The sequence below is a fragment of the Platichthys flesus genome, chromosome 20, assembly GCF_949316205.1.
Source record: "Platichthys flesus chromosome 20, fPlaFle2.1, whole genome shotgun sequence".
Taxonomy (NCBI): Eukaryota; Metazoa; Chordata; class Actinopteri; order Pleuronectiformes; family Pleuronectidae; genus Platichthys; species Platichthys flesus.
The window spans coordinates 16,906,256-16,928,181 of record NC_084964.1 but is presented as its reverse complement, the minus strand read 5'-3'; the positions used below and the strand labels follow the sequence as shown (position 1 = coordinate 16,928,181).

The 21,926-nt window shown below is 42.2% G+C and overlaps 2 protein-coding genes across 2 annotated transcripts; one reads left to right on the top strand and one right to left on the bottom strand.

Annotated features, from left to right (window-relative positions):
• Positions 1 to 8,683: 8,683 nt before the first annotated feature.
• On the top strand, positions 8,684 to 10,057 carry LOC133931533 (neurexophilin-1-like). The gene is made up of 2 exons (XM_062378436.1): positions 8,684 to 8,743; positions 9,130 to 10,057. Exons 1-2 carry the CDS (start codon positions 8,684 to 8,686, stop codon positions 9,889 to 9,891), a joined length of 822 nt encoding a protein of 273 aa, XP_062234420.1. The 3' UTR covers positions 9,892 to 10,057.
• A 976-nt stretch (positions 10,058 to 11,033) lies between these two features.
• LOC133931532 (speckle-type POZ protein) lies at positions 11,034 to 21,818 on the bottom strand. Its single transcript, XM_062378435.1, has 10 exons — positions 21,693 to 21,818; positions 16,633 to 16,835; positions 16,426 to 16,547; positions 16,013 to 16,164; positions 15,759 to 15,886; positions 15,492 to 15,669; positions 15,306 to 15,361; positions 14,521 to 14,643; positions 13,895 to 14,037; positions 11,034 to 12,797 (listed from the first exon to the last, which is right to left on the bottom strand). The coding sequence occupies exons 2-10, from the start codon at positions 16,708 to 16,710 to the stop codon at positions 12,653 to 12,655; spliced, it is 1,125 nt and encodes a 374-aa protein (XP_062234419.1). The 5' UTR covers positions 16,711 to 16,835; positions 21,693 to 21,818; the 3' UTR covers positions 11,034 to 12,652.
• Between the last annotated feature and the right edge of the window lie 108 nt (positions 21,819 to 21,926).

Sequence of the window (21,926 nt, the reverse complement as noted above, 5' to 3'; positions counted from 1 at the left end):
CATCTCATGTAAAAAAAAAAGAGCCAAAGTGTACGACTGAAATATTTACTGTGGAATGTCTGCCTCTCCTTGTCCATGGGTGGATCAAGAGCAGAGTTCTCAGGACATAGAACACACAAAGAAGTGAACATTCTTTTTAAAAGGTAACTAATCACCTGTCCAGCAGATGTCAGGTTATTTGTTTGGACATGGTGATGAGTTTGAGAAAATAAAAACAAATAAAGGGGAAAGTTTCTGTTAAGTTATATCAACATTCTCATTGCAGTTGTGTAAGTGCGCTCATGCACGCAAATAAATGACAGGTCACAAGTGAGCCTTGTCATTTTGGCCATCTGACAATAAAATGTCAGATTAGACCAAACCTACGCCCCAAGATCTGAAGATGTAATTAAAGTAAACGACCTCCTGTTCAAATACCTTTGATTTGAGTGAGACTATTCAAACTTACAATTTAATTATTGTCACCAGGCCTCTGCAGTATAATAAGAGTGTTGGATTTGAATATTGAGATGCTGAGAACATGCTTTGTGGGTGATTGAGGGATTGATGATGTTTCTAACACACGATGGACGTAAAACTGAAAGAAACAATAATAAAAAGAAACAAAACAATACAACTGAATAAAACAAGACAGCGACAAAGACACGATTCATGAGTTCTTACTCATGAGTTCTCATTGTGAGATGGCTGGTCTGTTTTCCTACTCGATCATTTTTTTAGGCTTAAAGATTTCATTTTATTATGTTTTCGGCTTGTCTGTCGTTCAGATATTTGTAGACCGCCTTCAAGGAATTTCTTCAAATCTGGTTCATACGTTCACCTGATGATGAATTAAATTGATTTTGGAAAGTAAAAGGTCTGTCTGCTGACCTCATGTTCTATGAGTGTGATGTAGCAGGAACTCCAAGTTTGTCTGTGTCTTACACGATTGTCTCCACTTTTTTACTGGTAGACAATTGTTTTAATTTTGCATCGTTGTGTGTTAGAATCAACACCGCCACTCGGGAATCCAGCGGACGAACCCCTGCTGTGTTCTCACATCGACTTCTCCTGGATTTCTACAAAACTTTATACCCGGCGGTCAGGTGGAAAAAGTCTGTAGAAAGAGCAGAGCGTCTCACACATGCAGCTCCTCTGGAGAAAATACGGAGCAACTGTGGAGTTCAGTCTGACAGCAGCTCTAAATGGATGGCGGAGGAATGCAACCTCAGTCACTGTAGACTATTTCAGGAAGTTACCACTGCACGTCAACAACACAAAGAATTTGGAGAATTGGAGGAGGGGCCGACATGCTGGAAACTTTGGCTTACGGAAAAATATAAATGCATCCTCATAGAAACCCACTTGCATACCATTCTGATCATGTAAAGCAAGTTAAGTAGGGGTGTGACTTATTTTTGCAGCTTCTTCAAGGTAAATTACTTTGTTGTAGCATAAGTTACTCCCTGGACCCGTCTCTAAAAGTTACATCTTAATATCACACCGCCCAGTTAAGGTTTTCTGATCTCTTATGTCCTAGTTGTGCAACCAGAATATCAAATTAATTTACACTTTATACACTTTTCCTGAGCTTTCTATATAACACCAGTTACTTTTCAGATTCTAAAAGATTAACATCAACACCAGTGACGGACATTTTTATTTTCTCACAGTCCGTTCATCCGTCCCATTCTTTTGAAGATATCTCAAGAACGTCTTGACAGAATTATTTCAAATTTTACTCAAATGTTCCCTGAGACTCAAAGATTAACTTAGATTTCAGTGGGCAAAAGTCCATGTGACCTCATTATAGTAGATACAATTTGGCAGGAACAGAGGTGGGATGCAATGAAGTATAAGTACTCGTACTATTACTGTACTGAAGAAGATTATTTTTTCATAATGGAAATATATGTACTTTCTACTCTTTACATTTTCAAAACTTTATTTAATTTTGGATCATCCAACACAACATCAAGACACTTGAACTTAAATGGACAAGAACACAATAACGTTTCCTCGGCCATCACAACATACGTTACACTGTGAGAGTGCACTGGTCGATGGAGGCATACAGCTATCGCCCAGGGATTCTAGTTTTAGCATTCTTTAAAATTTGCTTAAAAGCTAATCTTGACAATCAGTTGATACAGAATGAGATGATGTGTGGAACAAAAGAAAAGTGATGTACGAATGGTGAAGGCACACAACCCTCTCTTCATCTTCATCAGATCCAGGAAGAAACGCGTAAAGACGTTCTAATTACTTGACTGACTGTTAGCAGGTTAAACCAGTGTGGGTAGATGTCTTAGGTTTTCAATTAGTGGTTAGTGTGGAGTGTACTTACAGTAAACCTACAAGGAAGTCAAAATATATAAACTGAAACAGGAGCTGGATAATAACACATCAACAGAAACGCACGCAAAGCTTTTAATTGCTTCAACCATGAATTAACGTTAATAGCGACTATATGTTTTTTCAATACACGTTGCACAAAGGACAGGAATGATTTTAATTCAGGTTTAATTATAGCTGCCTGGTTGGTGTAGACTGTCAACTTGTCCTGTGCTAATGACGGTTGTAGCTTTATTTCTGAAACTGAAAAATTTACCTGAAGTCAATGAGCCGTGGCGAGTGAAGGCCGGCGACAGAAACCCGAGGCCACCGCGGCTAAACAAAGAGCTGGAACCTGTTTTAGGTGGAACTCGATTCATTCCGCTGAACCGGTGGTTATTGTGGTTGCCATTGTCACGAACATGCTGTTGTGTTGTAGAGATCAATGTCACTGATATCAATGAGTCCCAGCTGCTGCTGCTACAGAGCGCCGGTCACTTTCTTGGGCCCTTAACAGTACAAGTGCTAAGTGAGACGCCAACAAGATGAACGCTTCTCAAGATGTGCCGGGTTCGTCCAGACTTTCAGGGAGTTGTTGGATCGATGTTGACGGTGGAATCTCTCTATTGCTTCAAGACTTTTGTCTATGTCAACAACATTTTTTCATAAGCATTCAAACACACACGCAACAAAAGCAAATCTTTCACTTTTACACGACTTGATGCTGATAATATGAACCGGTTCTATTACATGCAACCAATGTTATGTTTGTTAGTTCCAAAGAAAGCACGCTTCTTAATGCAGGTGGCATGTTTAACATTTCACAAGATGCTGTTTGAAAATGCCTACTCTCAGATCCATGGTGGCACGAAGGAAAACAAAAGTGGCACCTTTTGAAGGCGGGTAACACGAATTACTGATTGAAGATTTATGCAAAGGTGCTCCATGCAGGTGTATTAGAGGATTGCATTTAGGCAAGCAACATCTAACAGCTGTGAAAAGGTGTTTTTCCTTTGTGCTGCTCAGTTAAAGTGAGAGTTTTGGGTCTTTATGTAATATATGGACTGGATGAAGGTGTTGACACCTGATGAAAGATGAGACGTCTACTCTGGCACAGGACAAGGTTGTAAACTTTGATTGCTTAGATTGAACACTAAACAGATACTACTCAGGTAAGGTCAAGTTACAATTTATACCTGTGTTCACATTGCCCATTAGAAATATGATACAGAAAACACACTCTATGACCTGAGTTTGTTTGAAATGACTGCACGAGTCACACTTCTCGCTCACACTCCACAAGAGTTTGTATGTTATCTGCCTTCGGATCTGTGGTTCAGTTCAATGTGTAGGTGTAGTTCAACCCTGCCACACTTGATGGACGTGTGGTTACTTGTGTATACAGAGATCTCCTCTGGAGTCTCAGCCCATCTTAAGAAGACTTTATGAAACTCAATAAACACCTGATAAAGGTTAAAGTTGACTTGAAGCTCACTCCATTAGCATTTCTGATGGGAGGATAAAGGTTATTAAATCAAATCAGTACTGATTGTTAGAGCGGCCCCACAGCCAGTGTAAACAGTTAAGATCCTTCACCACAGCTTCAATGTCTGTCTGGGAAACGTCACAAACAGGACTAACTACATTCACCGGATGGGAAGTTATGATACACAAAATGTCTTTAAAATATTCCGTCTTCATACCAGAAACCTGTGTGACTAGTAGCTTGCGAGAAGCAGCCGTGTTCCCAGGGTTTTCCCATCATTGGTTCAAACCCCCTGTTACACAAGTCTTACGCTAAAGATTACTTTAAGAACGAACGTTATAAGATATATCTCCTCTGGCTTGTTCATGTCTTCTGAAACTTGACGTATAGACAGTGGGAGGTACCATGAACAAGAGAGAGGTGAAATATCTGTGTCACCTCTCAAGGCTTTAATAAAAATAATATTAAATATGAGGCACGTTATGAATGATATAATGAAAAAACCAACTTTGCCTTTAATTTGATAAAAATGTATTCTTCCATTTTATTATACTGGTTAAACTCTTGTGTGAAAACCAAATAATGACCTTTGCCGTAAGACCACCAAGAGCACCAGACGCACGATTTTCAATGTGCGGCTGGCGTGACCGCAGTGATTTTACATAGCATCCATTAGTATTTAAACTAGCGGACAAATATCGCTAAGACTTGTAATCACAAGTCAATGGAGTTTCACATGGAGAAGAATTAGCATCCCCAGTTAGCTACAATCTAGAAGCTCAATTCAATTGTGCAATGACTCAGCACATGAGCTAGTAAAATGGCGTCTGACCTCAGTGCTGTTTTTTTTAATCAATAATAAACATGTGAACACAACATTAACGTAAAATTTGTCACTACGATAAATTTGCTGCCATCGGGTGCTCAGGTAAAAATGGTGTTTTGACCTTTCACCTTCAACATCTAACTCACCTGTTTGTGAGGAGGCGGGCTGAAGCTTCTGATTGGCTAAGGGGAAAGTGAATTTGACTTTATTGGCTGTTTCCATGCTTGTCCACAAAAACACAAGTTTATCTCTAAGGTGGTCAAGAGAGTCAATGCACTACAGATTAAGGAAACACATTCAAATAGGTTAGTCACGAACAATGAGCGACATTTGATCGTGTTTGAATCTCCTTCCTTTTCGTAAACCAGGGCTTAGAAACCGAATCCTAGAGACAAACAAAACTCTGCAATGTGACCTGAGCCACGAGCAAAGAAATGTCATTCAGTCAAGGTGCTGAGCAGGATCATTCAAAACAATCAAAAGTATTATTATTACAAAAGATATTAAATAGAGAAGAATAAAAGAGGTCAAAGAAATAAAAAGTATAAATCCCACTTTAATCAGGGTTCATGCATTTTTTTACAGACCTCTTTAAAAGTCTCACAAAAGATCAAGAACACGTGTTCTCAGCTGGTGGAAGTTACTAAGCACGGGAATCCATTCAGTGCAAACAGTGGTGTCGCGGAAATTTATCATGACATTTGATTTTGTTACGAGTTTCTCAGACAGGAGTTGTCTTAGAGGTTTAATTGTTAGCTCTGCAGGGGGTCACACAGTCAGCAACGTGGCTCAAATTCCAACAAGGGGAAGTTTAAAAGGAGAGAGTTAACATCTACCATGGAGAGGTTCTAGAACATACGATGCATAGCTATGAGGATGCAATAGGTCACGTTACTGTTTTTGTGCAAAGAAAAAAGAGCTTTCCTGTAATTGGGCTATTATATAAAATGAAAAAATGGGAGGTGTAGGAGGAAATCGGGTTACACAACATCATCATTATCACACAAGTCTGTTGATGGAAGTGGAGACGACAATAATGCAAAGAGAATCTCACAAGGTGAAAGATTAGACCTGGTTCATGTGAGACCTGTGTCTTCACACAACTTTGCAAGCTCAGTTCTGAGTGTAACGTTCTCTCGTTCCACAGCTCCACCACTGCCAAGGGTGGAGAAACCTTTCTTAAACCAAAGTTCCATGATCATAGATAACATCCCCATTTTAGGCATGTGATCTTTACCGTGAGCTAACTCAGATTACCGAGGGAAGAAATGCTTTGGCAGACAAGGTTTGTTCGGAACATATCACCAGAGGTCTTCCATAAGGAGAGCTCAGGAGGAGTAACAGTGGACTGTACTGCGGAGAGAGAGGAGGACAGATGTGAGTACAGCCACCTGTGTGTGTGTGAAAGAGTAAGTGGTAAGTGGGCCGCAGCTCTAGAAAATGCATCCAGTTTGGCTTTACCCCGAGTCACCACATCCTTAGCATGTGTATGTGAAGACATTTGCAGACAGCATCAGTTTTCGGGAGCAAAATGGCAGATGCTAATATTATGCTAATACCAGTAGGCAGATTGCATACTTCTGTGCTGTCTGGGCTGGAGGTGATGGGGAAGAGAACTCGAGAGGAGACAGCGTTATCTGAACAAACAGTGAAACCAACACAGTTAGTACCAGAGACAGGGTCACGTGAGGCGGACTGATCTACACAGAGAGTCAGAGAGAGGTCTGTCAGTGAGGTCAGGTCCTGGTGAACACTGGACTGGAAGTTCAGCAGCACAGTTGTGTTTTTTCCTAGTCGTCCCACAAAACAAACATTGGACACATTCAGAAAGTCCTCTGGGAAAAGGCAAAAACAGATTCATACGGGATCTGGTGCGTCTGTCAGATGGAAGGTGCAATGCAATGAATCAGTGTGCATAAAATCAGAGAAGGGGGGGGGGGGCAAGAGCACGTGACATGGAGAGCAGATCAGTTGAGGTATTTATAGGAAGATGTCACTGATATACAAACAGCTGCTCATGTGTGGTTTGTGACATGGGGAAAGGAGGTTAGGAGGTTAGGAGGTTAACAAATTGAGGCCTAACGCAATCATCAAATGTCTATGTATGTGTGTGTGCTGCTAGTACAGAAAGCTGTTCTTCTTCTTGTGTGAGCGTGTTTGTGTTTGTGTTTCACTCTCCACCTGCTCCCCCCTCACACTTTCCAGTCCCCACTTCACTTGGAGTGTTTCGAGGATGGGTCAGATAAACGTCCTTAAAAAACGATAATCCAGAGACAATGATAATACACCCCTTCCAAATAAAACCATAAACTTTTTATTTCCCATCTGTTGATTTTCTATTTGAGAAAGCCTCTAAGCAATCATGAAAAATCTGAATTTCAACATCCCACCAGATGTAAGATAAGGAAGAGAGGTCTTTGGATCCCTGTGAAGAGGGTCTGGAACCCCAGTCACTTCCGTCCACTCGTCTCTTAAAATCTTTCTCTCCCAGGTGGCCAACCACCGAAGACTTCTAGCATCCAGACGATCTTTCAAGGGATCCTGTTCGTGACTCCAAGATTGTCGTGGAAATTTATCATGAGATTTGAAAGATTGAGTTTCTTAGACCGGAGTCGTCTAAGAGGTTTAATTATCAGCCCTGCAGAGGGTTACCCAGTCAGCAACACGGCTCAGAGTGCAACAACGATAATTTAAAAAGGTTTTTCCAAGTTTTTTAACAATGTGATAAAAAGGGAACAAACCAGAAAGCCGAGAGAAAGTTGCACAGATAAAGGTCAACAGGAGTTTCTGTCAACTTTGAGATTGCATCACCTGACTGCACAGAAAATAGTCAAAACAGTACTAAGACATTGATCCATTACAGTGGAAGAGGCAGAACTGCAGAACAAAAGCTGACTCTAATGTCTGTTGTGCTTCTCGGGCGCTGAGATACATTATTCTCATAGAGCTCAGACTGGGAAACTACCAGATCTGTAAGCATCACTCCAACAATCAGATGGATTTTATCACGTAATCACTTTATCACTCAAGAATCTGCCTTTCCTTTCAATGCACCTGTCACCTGGAACTATTGGGCCTATTATAAGTTACACAAACTGAAACTGGAGTTCACAAAGTGATGCTAATAAAATGTATAAATGGGTTATTAAATAATTTAACAATTAACAACACAATACAGAATTACAGCCGGATTGATAAAGCAACACCGCCTCACTGTAAATTTGGCGGTGGCTTCATGTCAGTGCCAAAAAAAACATGACCGTTGGCGTCACAGATTGAACACTCATATATCAAAATTGCAGCCAATCCTTTTATAGCTAGTTATCTTAACTCTCTATTGTATTCAGGGCCGGGCCCGTTCTGAATCTAGTGCCATCCGTCATTCCTTTGCTGAAGGTCCCTGTCGTGCATCCATCATGATTAGCTCCACACCTTCCTCTGTGAAGACGTTACAGGATTATTCTGGATCCTGTATTTTGTCTCTAACAGAAGACACTTTCCTTTCCTGAGCCTCATGAACTGGAGTCTATGTTGGTGAAGTCTCATCAACTGTGGCAGCACTTATTGTATCTGGCCACAAGATGGCAGTATTACATATGCCTTGTACACAACATGACAGGGAAAAATTAATATTTTTGAATCAACCAGAAATTAATGCTTGTTAATTAATAAGATGATTGTCAGTGTGTGCGTGTGTGTGTGTGTGTGTGGGGGGGGGGGGGGGGGCTACAGTGTGATAGTGTTAACATTGCATATTCTTAAAGAATTGTGTGTGTGTGCGTGTGTGTGTGTGAGTGAGAGAGAGAGTGAGAAAGGGGTGAAGCAGAGAGAAAGTAAAAGTGTTGAAAATCTCCAGATCTGAGAAAGCCTCTCAGTGTGTGATGCTGAGGCTGCAGCTCTCTCTCTCTCACACACACACACATACACACACATACAGGCTCCTGCTGGTGTTTCATGTGGATGTATCTGTTCAACGCGGAATTTCCACAACTCAACTCGTATTCTTTAACCAGCTTCACGTGAGAGTGGATGGATCTTCTAGTAAGATTTGATGCAACATGAAGCATCTCACCGGCCGCTGCTTCACGTGGATCCTTCAGAGAGGAATCTTTTGTTTGGTGAGTAAAGAAAGCCTGAGACACTTAACACAAATTAGATGTAAGGAAAGTAAAGTGTATTCCCTAGATACAGAGCACTGACACTTACATAGATTTCTTTATGCAATTGTTTCCAGCTAGCTTTTGCAGTTTTTCATTATAGGGCTCTAAATTGTTATTTTCCAGTTTTACATGCAAAAATTCATTGTAAGCTATTAAAATTGTGATGCATTTGTACAGGGAAATCACAAAGATTATCACAGACTTGCAGATTTTTCATTTTTAAGAACATTATTGATGAACGTAAACATGTTTGGAATGCCACGTTTAGTCTTTCTTCTTTGTTTTCTCGTTTAAAATTGACTTCCAGTTGTACATGATGTCTAATTCCTCCCTTACGTCTGTAGTTAGTCCTTGGGCAACGTCATCATGGCGTCTTCACCTCGGACCACAGGGCATCAGCTGAGCTCACCGGACACCAGGAGGATTCTTCACAGAAGGATTCTTCACAGAAGGACCAGGAGCCTCAAACTCGGAGACTGATTCAAAACACCAAACTTCCCATTGGCCCCTTCATCCCTCTTTCAAAACAGGGACTTTGGGAAATACTTGGCGGAAACTCCCAGTCCCACTCCAACTCCTCCTTAAAAATCAAGTTTCAGCCGATAACGAAGGTTCATGGAACTTCTAAATTCTCCAGGAAGTTTAGTTGGGGGGACTTTTACTCAAACATCAAGACGGTCAAACTGAACTTGCTGATAATGGGGAAGATCGTGGATCACGGGAACGGCTCCCTCGGAGTGTACTTCCGCCACAACTCCACAGGTGTGGGCAACGTCTCCATCAGCCTCGTGCCTCCCATGAAAGAGGTGGAGTTCGACTTGGAGCGCCAAAGTGTGGTCAATCCCAAAGACTCCAAGACGTTCAGCTGCAGGGTGGACTACGAGAAGACTGAACGCAACAAGAAGGTGATGCTGTGTAACTACGACCCATCGAAGACGTGCGACCAGGAGCAGACCCAGAGCCACGTCACCTGGATGTGCTCCAAACCCTTTCAGGTCGTCTGCATCTACGTGTCTTTCTACAGCACGGACTACAGGCTGGTCCAGAAAGTCTGTCCCGACTACAGTGACCACAAACCAGGTGCCCTCCTGCCCACAGGAGGTTGATGCCTCAGTAGATCCAGTTTCCAGCTGTACCCACACTGTGGTGGATCTGTGATTTACATGCTTGAGCAGAATATATTTCTCGTTGTAGACTATAAGAGTTGTATTAGCCCTTTTTTCTTAAAGACATGCATATAACTAGTGCTGTAATTTAGAATTATTTTCACTCTATAGGTGCATATTATTAGTTTATTGATTAAAAACTTATAACATTTGATCATTTTAGTTATTTTTCATGAAAAGGTTACTTGTGTCCAGCTGCTCATGAAAAAACTGTCCCTTATCTGTTTGAAAATTATATATCTTTGGGTTTTTGCCTTGTGAGTGAACAGAACAAGAAATTAGAAAATGTCACCTTCCCCTTTGGGAAACTGTGTCATAGGTAAGATGCTGCGGATGAGCTGAATGTTTCAGGGGGACCAGAGATCAGAAGGGGTCCTGGAATAAGTTTGGGGGCACATACAGATTTGCAGATGTCAGTTGTGGCTTTTGCTTCAACGGCGACAACTAAACTACCACTCAGCCAAAGATCTGAGCTTCAGTTAACTCAGGAGGACCATCGTAAACCTGAAGGTTGACACACATACACAAGTTAAGTGTTTAGAATGAAACACAACTGTAGATTTTAGATGGTAGCTGCATGGTTTTAACTTGATGACAACTTTGTGTTGCGAGCGCAGACTGTAAATAAAGATGGACGACATGAGTGCTCTCCAAAAGTGAAGCCAATACCTCTTGACTGTCCCCTTGTGGCTGTCTGTCATATTGGTCATAGACCCAACCTCCTCCATGGTAGTGGACTGAAATTTTAAAAAACATTCTCAAAATGGTTTCTGTCATTTTAGGGGTAGTTCATCTCACACTGATGTTTCTTTACTTGTAACTGGTTAATTAGTAATTTGAAGCTGCACAAACAGGGCGAGTCATCATGATTGACAGCTGAGACTGACCCGCGATTGGTCGAGTGCATGTATGGGCGGCTCCGTGGCGACTAGCCCCAAATGCACAGGATGACAGCGTTTGTATCCTGGATATTTTGGTTTCATGATAAATTCCAAGTGAAACTTCCGCAGGTTTTTTTTTAATGACAACTAAAGGTAAAAAAATTCATCACATTAGTTTACACAAAAATACCAAGACAAATGTTTGCATTGCAGTCAATACAAAATAGTTGTGGTTTATTTTTTTTGGGAACAAAAAATGGCAACAACTAAGTGTCACTTCTCATGACCAGCGATATCTACAGGAAAGAAACAACCATGGTTCCTTCTTTTGATTTACCATTTCCCACCAGGTTTCAAATGATAACTTCAAATGTATTTCATGTGGTTCTCCATTGTTTCACATTCTGTCTTTTCTGAACATTAAAACGTGTTCAATTCAATTTCACTTCCCCCTCAGTCTTCATGCCTGCAAAGAAAACACTCGTCCACTTCTCTCTCTCTCTCTCTCTCAATTTCATGTTCCAAAATGCTTTTTGTTTTACACAGCTTCAAAAACACTAGTGTCTGTACAAATTCCTATGAAAAAAATAGAAATGACACTTCTGAGGGGAAAAAGAACAAATAAGGAATTTGTCATTAAAGAACATTAACATGCCCGACTGAATCCTAATGTTGTTTTTTGACTATTTCTGGACATTTAATTTCTCCACCACTTGTTTGTCTGACGACATCTTGGATTGCATTTTCTCTCAAGGGCTACAAAGACAGATCCACACACAAAATACTGTTCCCCCAAGAATGACATCCAGTTGTGCGTTGCTGTTTTTCCTGTATCCTCTCATCACTGGCTTTTATTTCTGTTTGTTTTTTTAAATGAAAACGGACGCAGATGAAGCTTGGAGAGTTCTGTATGGGAGTGTCTGTGTTGTTTTTGTCACTTGCTGATAAATCTTCTTAAAGGGAACTTGTTCTTGGTGGTCCAGCTGCGTCTTGAGTCCATGAAGCTTGCTTCAATGTGTGCTTGCCGACAGTATTTCTACATTACTGCTGGTAAGGGTTGACAAGGTGTAACCTGTGACTTTAGTGCAATGTTTTCCCAACGTCATTTAGGAAAATGATTTTGATTTTTGTCCCATTTTCTGCTTCTTTGTGACTAGCCCTTGGTTGTCTTTCTCGGGGGTGGGGGGGGCTTCTAGTTTGTAACCAACAGGCCCACGTCTTCTTCTTCAGTCCCTCATGGACCCATATGTCCTTAAAGTCAGGGGTTCTCCACTTGCTAAACTCCAAACTCTAAGAGCTGCGGGAAAAGAAGCCTGATGATTAAAGTCGACAGTTTAGACTTAATTTATCTGCACTTTTCCTTTGAGCCTTTGAAATGTCCAGACACTCGTCTCTTCGCTGGGTTCTCCTGTCCAGTTCGTCCTTCTGATCGGATTCGAAAGTAGGAACTAGCAGGACGTCAAAGGATTTCATTTTCACACGTGGAAAAGAGCACAACATCAGATCTCACTATGCCAGAGCCGAGGAGAAAAGGGAAGGTTGTTGTGGTTCTTTTGTAAACGACAAACATCAACTTCACAAGCCCACCTGTCCCTCTCTTCCTCCTCCTCCTCCTCCCTCTTCTTCTTCTTCCCTCCATCTTTAGAAGAGACTAAATACAGCAGGTTTGGATGGGGCAGAAGGGGGAGATTTGGGGAAGGCTGTAGGTAGTGTAGTAGGTAACAGCGATGGGAAGGTTTGTCCCTGTGTGTTTGAGAGGGGGGGTCTCTGTGTATGTGTGTTGGTGCGTATGAGTATGTTGACGCCTTGCTGTGAGGCTGTTAGGATTGTTTGAGGCGCTTGCGGGGGGGTCCGAGGAAAGGGCACTGAGCGGACGCCAGGGAGCGGTATGCCTCGGCCACCAGGTGAGGATGAGACGCGACCATGGACTTCCAACCGGCGGTCTCCATCACCTCGGCGGCGTGGCTGGAGGATGGGGAAGAGAGACAGAGAGACAACAGTCAGGGGAAATCAATTTGTGTAAATAAATACACCGCAGCATATTAAGGATAAGTTCACCATCGATTCTTTTCTTGATTAAACAAACGCAAGATCATATTTTTTTGAGGTACTAGTCCGGTTAAGTCTCTCACAGTTGTTTAGCTACACAAGAGACTCATGTAATGTGCTTTCCTGCTGCACAGGAAATGATGAAAGCGTTTGCCGTCATCTTTATTGCACAACCGGACTGAACTGAAGTCATGAGTCAAGCAGCCAAGATTCATCGCTGTCACAGCTGATGTGAGAGAAGACAAAAGTCTGAAGAAAATCATTTAGCGAGTTTCCAGAGCCTGACAGTCGAATGTGAGAGTCTGTGGTAGATGACAAACCTCACTAATCAGATCAACATCATGTTGTAATTGTAATATCTCTTGTTTCACTTTTACGTTAATTATTTCATTACTCAGACTCTTTTCTCCTTGGATTAGCAGCATCTCAGAGAAATTGCAGAACTGCAGGTGTCAGAAGTCTAGAAGTTAAAGATGTAGATTTCAATTTTTCATTGGCAAAAAAACTATTCATAAAAAAATTTAATATTTAATTATTTTCTCTGTCAATCCACTAATCTACTGGTTGTTTCAGTTCTGTGAATTTAAATCCTGAACCATGTGGCGAGGGGAGAAAAGCAATCTGAGGAGATTTGTGTGAGATGAACATTAGGGCCGACACATGTCCTGAGTTACGTTTGATCACACGTTCGAGTCAACAGAGGAGGGGACGGCCGACTGAGTGAGGAGTCAGGTTGCCCTGATCCCTCAGAAAGCCTCTACAGGATTTAATAATATCCAACAGACTACTTGAGGAAGGGACATGTGAAATTTGATTAACTGTGACACAGAGACATAAGTGGAAAAGAAGAGACCGGGGTCTGCCGCAGTCGGTAATGATGTGGAGATAAAGAGGAGAGAGATATAACAAATCGACAGAGACAAAATGTGCAGCGGACGCTGGATGAGTTTGTGAAACGCTGCTTGAAACTCAATTAGAAGTGGTGAAAAGCTCCTTCCTGCGTGTGAACTCACTAGTTGATGAAGTCGACGGCCTGTGTTTTGAGCTGGTCGGCGCTGTGCAGGTCGGCCAGGATGAGGATCTCAGCAGCGTTTTCCACAGACAGACTGGTGCACAGAGCGTCCTCGCACATGACCTTCAGTCTCTCCAGAGCATACTAGCAAAGAGAGGAGAGAAGGTTAACACACCTCCCTTCCTCATTGCTATTCAATTATTCATAGAAATGATCTTTGAGTTCAAAATGACAGCGAATCCTCAAATATGTACTTCGTTTTTAAGATGCAGGACTAAAGAGTAAACATTTCAATGCTCGACCTCTGAGGGAAACTGAGCCTAGAAGTAATTCTCCCATTTGGTTCCACAGTCCGAGGAGTGAGATCAGCGTGAAATCATCCAACTGTTTCTTGTAATCCTGATGGTTTACTGCGACAGGATCCAAACTGACAGAATTGAAAATCATATCACAGTACATCACACGACCATCCACATCCACTGGCCAGGCTCTTGCCGGTGTAGGAGGAAGCAGATTGTCTATTTGACATAAATGAATGATGAGACCTCTTCAACGATCTACAACCGAGTCCAGTTACCATCAAATGAAGTCTTCCACGACAAATACATGAATGTAGAAATGAATCACCTTGTCAGCTGCTGCCAGCAAGTCGTCAGCCATCTTGTCTAGGTTGGGAGCCTTGTCTGTGTAGATGAAGCACATCATCTCTTTAAACACCTCGGGCTCCACGTCGTTGATCTCCACGCGGTTCTGACGACAAAGAACAAAGCAGAGTTAGACCAGAACAATTCACCGTGACACAAGCTTCAACTGCTGTGATGGAGAAGGTTCTAACAGGAAAAAGTAGTCTTACAGCAGAGAAAGACTTATATATCCATCTTGTATCACTTAAGAAATTATCTGAATTATTATTGCATTATTATTATTAGTTTATATAGTTTTTCATGATAATTCAATGAGTAATTGATTTAAATCATACCAGACAATGTGGTTCTATCTGCTGGACATTCAAAACATAATTTGAAATACATATTTGCCCTGTATTCTATCCATTGCTGCTCCACATTTTGAACTGTTTGATTCCTTCAGACGGCCTTGATTTCAAAAACATCACAGCGGCTTCTCCTGCAATTTCATTTCTTGCAGTCACGTGCACAAATAGGAAAAAAAGCAATTCTCTGCTTCTGCAGCTTTGTCAGTGAAGGATGAATCCTGGCCCTCGTGTACAGCAGGACAATTTCATTCCAGGTGGGCGCTATCATTCAGTTTCACCAAACAGCTTTGTGCTGCGGCCAGTTGACAGCACACAATCCTTTACTCACTTTAACCCTTCAACGCAGCAGTGGAAGTCTGAGCTGGAACAAAACAAATTTATTTCCAAGAGTAAAAAAGCTCCAGGACATTGGGCTCACCTTTTTGCTCTCCTCCATCTCGTGCTCAAACATGGCGCTGAATACAGGGGAGCGGGCTGAAAGCAGGGTTGTGGAGAAAGATTAGGACAAAAGGATAAAACATTAATGTGTGAATAATTGTGGGAATAAACGTCGGTCAGAGGGCAGAGTGAGAGCAAAGACAATAGAAGTGACTCATGCTTGTACCTGCCAGGATGGCTTTGTGGGCCTGAAACTCCTGACCGGCCACACAAAGGGAACAGTCTGTGAAACGCGAGTTCTCCCACAGCCCCCCCAGCTCGTCTGCTAGCCGGCAGTCAGGCACCTTCACCATGTTCATGGTGTTCTGACCGGATATGTTGACTGAGTCTTGCACTACACTCACCTGGGGGAGAGAGAGAGATTCAATGAGATGCAAGACAGAACACTCTGCATGCTTTAAAAATAAAAGGTTGAACCAGAGGGAGGAGCTACCTCACAGAAGAGCGTGAGCTTGTCGTCAGGTAGAAGACCGTTGGCCTCATCGAGGAGGAAGTCTCTCCGGATGAACTTTTTAAAGCCCCAGTCCTTCCCCTGGACGAAGCGATATGCTCTCTGGCTTTCTGCAGACAGCCGGGACACAGAAGTTAAAGACATAAGACAGAGTAATGTTTAAAAAGTACAAGTCCATGTGACTCTATAATGGCCTCTGTCACAGCTAGAGAGTTTGTTGTATGCAGCTGACTCACCCATGGCTTTGGTCTCCTCTCCCTTGGCGTTGAGGATGGAGAACTTGAACTTGGCGCGCACCTCGGCCTTCGGACAGCTGACCAGCAGCAGGTAGAGAGACAGGTAGTCTTTACTCTCCTCATCTAGGCCCTTGGGATTCACTCGCAAACACCTGATCGTGGTGAAAGTTTCAGAAATTAAGATCTCTAGTAAAGGGGATAGAGTTAGTAATGAATTAATCATTTGATCAAAAAGATCTGAGAAGTCACAAGGTTCTGATTTGAAACTTGATACTTTAAAATTGGCGATGGACATAAAAGAAAAAGGACGAAAAGACAGTCATAAAAAACACGTTGGACTTTGTAGATGTTTCTTAGTCTAAAATACTGGACATTTGAATAAGATGAAACCCGGCAGCATCTTTCCCACTCACCATTTCAGCTTGTCATTGGCCCCTGAAGAGAAGGTGGAGCTCTTGATGACCTCACCCATCTCCTCACGACAGAAGCTGAAGTTGTTTATGGTCCACATGTAAGAGAACTTCACCACTTTGATCTGGTGGGGAAACACACAAAACACACGTATGAAGTCAGCAAAACACAAGTGGTGACAAGAGCGTGCTCTGTGGGGTCACTTTTACCTGTGTGTAGCACCAGCTCTCGGCCACTGGCCCGCTGGACATTTCCGCAGGGGGAGGGGGACTCGGGACTCTTGACATTGCCAGCGTGACAGAAGGTGTGGGGGCAAGAGGGTGAGGGGGATGAATCCGTCACTTCCACTCGTCAACGTGTTGTCCTGACGTCCATCTGCATCCGCACAGGCCAGATGGAAGCAGTTTGCCCCCTAGGAAACAAACAATGCGGGTGTGATTAACTGATGAGACGAGGAAATAATCCCATCTCCAGAAAGTCTAGTTAAACGTGAAACCTCATTCTTCAAACACACTTAACTTGTTTATTTCTGCATATGACATCTAAGCCTTTGCACCTTTTCATCATTGAACCTTTGAACCTTGAACAGAGGCAAGCAATCCCAGAAAACCATGCCTTAAACAAAGCACAACTTATTGTGATGTGACACAAACTCAGCACCTTCCATTAATCCAGTGTCTTTTAATTCATGTGCTTGGGTCTGTGGTGATGAGGAGAGAAGACTGGTCCCTGACCCATCGGGGGACAGCAGGAGATCGATGGCTTGCGTCTCTTTTAAGATCAATAACCTCTACAATTGCAATTAAGTCTCAAAAATGAACTGTAAATAAACAAGTCGTCTCACAGGACTTGTTAAATCCAAGGTTCCCTAAAAACTGTTCAGCTAAGACTATTTGATGCTGAGTTTTGTGTCCATCTCTCAAAGGGTCAGTTATCTATTCTTGAGGCTTTTACAAGGCTTTCATATCTTTCCTGTGAATATTTGCTTGTGTGACAAACTCCTGCCAGCTTTTTGCTCCCACAGCATTTTTCTACCACACAGGACACTGAAGGGGGATAATAATGCAATGCTCATGCCGGTATAAAAAAGGCCACCGAGTCTAAACAACAGAAAACAACCCACGACAAATGACTGGTTCTTCCCGGTTCCAAGACTGGCTTTACAAAATTCAATGAATGAAGAACCAACCAATCTGTCCCATTCCTCAACACTAGCCACCGGTAAGATGGAGTGAGACGATGAAGATAGAGGAAGGTGGCACAGGGGAAGAAAATGAAAAGTAAAGTGATAGAGAAGCCAAATGGAAAAACAGGTGGCGGATGAAAGATTGACCAAACGTCTGCAGGACCGACGCGAGGAGATAAATTGCAACAAAAAGAGGTTAGATGGAGAGAAAGGACAAATCCAACAGAGGTATGAGAATAAAAAGCCTGAGTATTGGGGTGAAGAAGACGCACACTGCAATAAAGACAGCGAGTTAATTTACAGTGAAATAGCACAGTAACAGTCTATTTTAACCATAAAATATCACAATAACTTTGTAGCAGTATTCAGTAAATACACCTCAGTTTTTATTTACAAATAGTCATTCAGTGTATAAACATGCAGAAACAATCTGTAGTTTAGTTTTATTAGCAGAGGCAAAGTGCAGCGTTCCCACGCTACCAACACACATGCGATCACAGCGTGTTGATGTCAGCGTCACAGTTAACTGATCTCTCTCTTCACTTTGTGTCAGGGCAGAATTGAGGAACTGCCAGCTGAACATTTTCCCCTGTCACTGTGATCACTCAAAAAACTGCACCTCCAAAGCAAATCGTGGTCATTTTCTGCAGGTTTTTCACGTAGGCACATTCACAGTGAATGAGCAGCTTCCTCAAACACGACGGCTACACCAACGTCACTTTGTAAAATTCAAGAACCCATCAGTCTCCACAAACACAAGCTGCCTCTAGAAGAGGTCAAAGGCTAAAGGCGAATACATCTTTACAGTTGTCAGCTGAACGTTAACCAGACGATCTATACACTTATCACCAATACACAATACATTGACTATCTGTGGGTCCAATAATTATAAAAAAAAGTTATACCTGGCAAGGTTTGTGCAAATCACAGTGATGGCGAAGATATTCAACAAACAAGGACTCTATTCTATGAATCCTTCAATCTGATGTTTTTTCTTTTCTACATTGACCCTGGGAAACCAGACAGAGTAGATCGTGGCTTCACTAACCCAGTTACTAAAAGCACAACTACAACCACATGATGCAAATCTCTTCTAATCCACTGAGACGTCACATTGTAGGTGCAGACTTCATTGACATGCCTTGGAAATCAGCACTAATTCGGAAAGCAAGATGACACTGCAAGAAAACTAAAACATTAACACATTCCTCCATATCTCTGAAATTCCCAAATGTTTACCGGTGAGAACATAATACATAAGGTGGCAGGTACGACCACAATGCCTTTTCTCTCCTGACATTTCACTCCACAGATCGAATCAATCTCTGCTCCAAATTAAAGACAGGAGGTGTGGAGCCATTTCAGACGGCAATTTCCAAGGGGGATGAAAAAATTGCAACCCCTTGTCGAAGTGTCGGTGAACACAATGTCTATTTCGTAAGCTTTGGTCTTGGAGGACTGCAGTAAGCCACATACAAACCTTAAAACTGTAATTGGTACAGGGCCCGGGGATCGATTGCACAGCGCTTGCTGGGCCTCTATGGGAGTGATTTCATATTCTGCCCCTGGTCACGGTGCTCTTCCTTTCCTAAAAACTCAATCTCAGAAAGGTATGAACTATTGATTTTGCTGCAGCGATCAGCTTGCCTCGCTCGCAACCTCGACTTTGTGCAGACTCACAATTACACTGAAGGGGATTTGAAGGGGCAAGAAAAGCATTAGCACCCAGGCTTCACCGTGCTGCCCCCCCCTTCACTTCACGAGGCATGGGAGGTTAAAGGGAGGAGGGAACTCAATGCATATCTAATGTCTCCAGTCACCTGCGTCATACCATTACAACACTAACACTTGACATGTTGACCTGCCAGACTCAAAGTGATATTAAAACTTCAAAAGGGGATTTAGCTTCACACCACAGCAGAGGACCTGTACTCTCACAAAATTAGAATGTGATTTCCCCTGGAAAGTTCATAGTTTACAATTTTAGAGAGTAATCTGGTTTGCCTGAACTCCTTATTGAACTATCGCTCTACTAATTCCAGAAACCTCTGTCTGTCGGCCGTTGTCATATCTCGAGAATAGTTCATCTTATCGGCTTCACACTTGTTAATTGTGTTTATTAAGTGCAGTGTGGAATTTGTGTTGAAATTTGAGTGACGTTGTTGATCAGAACAACATTTGTTTCTTCAGTTCGGGTTTTTACTCGCCTCGACTCAATGTTACAGTTTCAGGAGGGGAAACAGGAACAGTCATGAGCACACGTCAAGCAAACAACAGCGTGTTTAGAATGTGCAGTCATGCACTGCACTAGTTCACATCAAGTTTCTGACGTGCAACACTGACAGGCTTTTGGCAAACTAACTTTCTTCAAGGATTTACTTCACTTGAGCGATGTTCCAATCAAAAGGTGGATTAGTCTTTGCCACTGAAATGATTATGTTGCTCAGCAGGAATGCACGTGGACTCAATCCATCTCCCAAGGACACGAACCTCTGAAACAACAATGACCTAAAATCCCCATTTGCCAAGATGGTAAGTTTCCGTCAATCAACGACAGTATTTTAAGATATAAACAAAGGAACGTTTTGCACGTGATCACCAGAGTGCCCCTTGATACTGTTCATGCCATTGTGAGGGTTGAAAAACAGAGCAACACATTTGTACTGGTAGTTAATGGCACAGATCACTGTTTTGAAGGCCTGTAAATCATTAGTTGACATTAATTTACTTAAGTTTGATTTATAATACTCTGATACAGATATATAGAACTAGCAATCATTTACTAATTAGGGATGGGGAAAAAATGTGTGTTAAAATACACAAAATGCTATAACATGACACTGATGTAAAACTGGCCGGATTTCCCCCCCCCTGAATTGAGTAATGATTACTGAGAGTATGAAAACAAATGAACTCAGGAAAAACTTTAATTAAAGGCCATTTTAAATCTAAGTTAGTAAGAATTATTGGATGAAAGCACGTAAATGTTCCCTTAGACAAACACCCCTCTTCCATTAACCCGAACCAAGTCATAGTGCTGGTTCGAAACTGGTTTTGCGAACATTTTAAGAACCGGTTTGCTTTTCCAGCCATAAATTTACATCACCAGAAACCTCCTGTCTACATCTCTATACCTCATGTTTAGATTAACTCTCGACCATGCACTTATTATATGTCATATCAATTTTTATATATTATCCATTCATTCATTAATTCGTTCACACCATCCTGACTCCGACAACAGACAACGAAGTCACAGACTTTACAAAAAACACTGATTGTCTAATGGTTTCCACCAAAACACAAACTGTGGTGAAGCCACTTCTTTAAGTTCTTGGTTGCACAGATGAATATTACAATCTTCACAATGGACAAAAGACATAATGCTGGAATATGTTATATTATACTGTCACCTCCTGCATGGATTAATCAGCAATAAAAACAAGGATAAATTACATAAATCATGTCATATAATCAACCAAACAGCAGCATCGAATTAGCCCATAAAGTTTAACTTTAATAAAACATGTGATGAAGGCCCAGGACGTGTGTCCTCTCATTCCTGTATCCACTGAGGAAACACAACATGTGCATCAAGCTTTTAACCCAAAGACTGGACGTGTGAACCCTTCTGTTAGTTTACGTGTTCACTTGAAGGAGGTTGTTGTTGTTGGGGACATAGAGTCAGACAGGGGATGAAGGCGGTGACAGTAGCCGGTAGTACACCTGCTAGCAACACAGATAAAGTAGTGTTTTTACACTTTTAACTTGGCTCCTCGCTTCAGCTGCAGGTAAACAGAACCTGTGCTTTCCGGGCAGAGACACACGTGGACACCAGAACCTGGTTCTTCAGTCAAATAAACCAAACGAACCCACGTTAGCTCGGTGGCTAACTCCCCCCGAGCTAGCTGTCCAGTTAGCCCAGTTCCTGTAGCAGCTAATCTGAGCCAAACAAAAAAAAAGGTCGCGGAAAGAACCACAGACACCGCGCGTCAGTGAGCAACGCGGTAACACACGTGCCGCGTGATTCACGTGTTCTGTCGCCGCGTCGCTACCGGGTTGTGTATTCAGCGCCACACTCACCTTTGTGTTGGGTTTAATTATAACGGTGGTCGACCGGGATCTTGTGTTGTTGTTAGCTAGCAGGCTAGCTGTCTTCATGAGGGGCAGACATGGACAGGGTAATCTCACAACCAGCGCCCCCTGCTGCACGGGAGGGGTTTCATTCACAAGGAATAGTGGGAACTAAAAAGGTGAATGAGGAATAACAATGTTATGAAGTTTAATGATTTATATTATTGTATTAGAAAATACCTT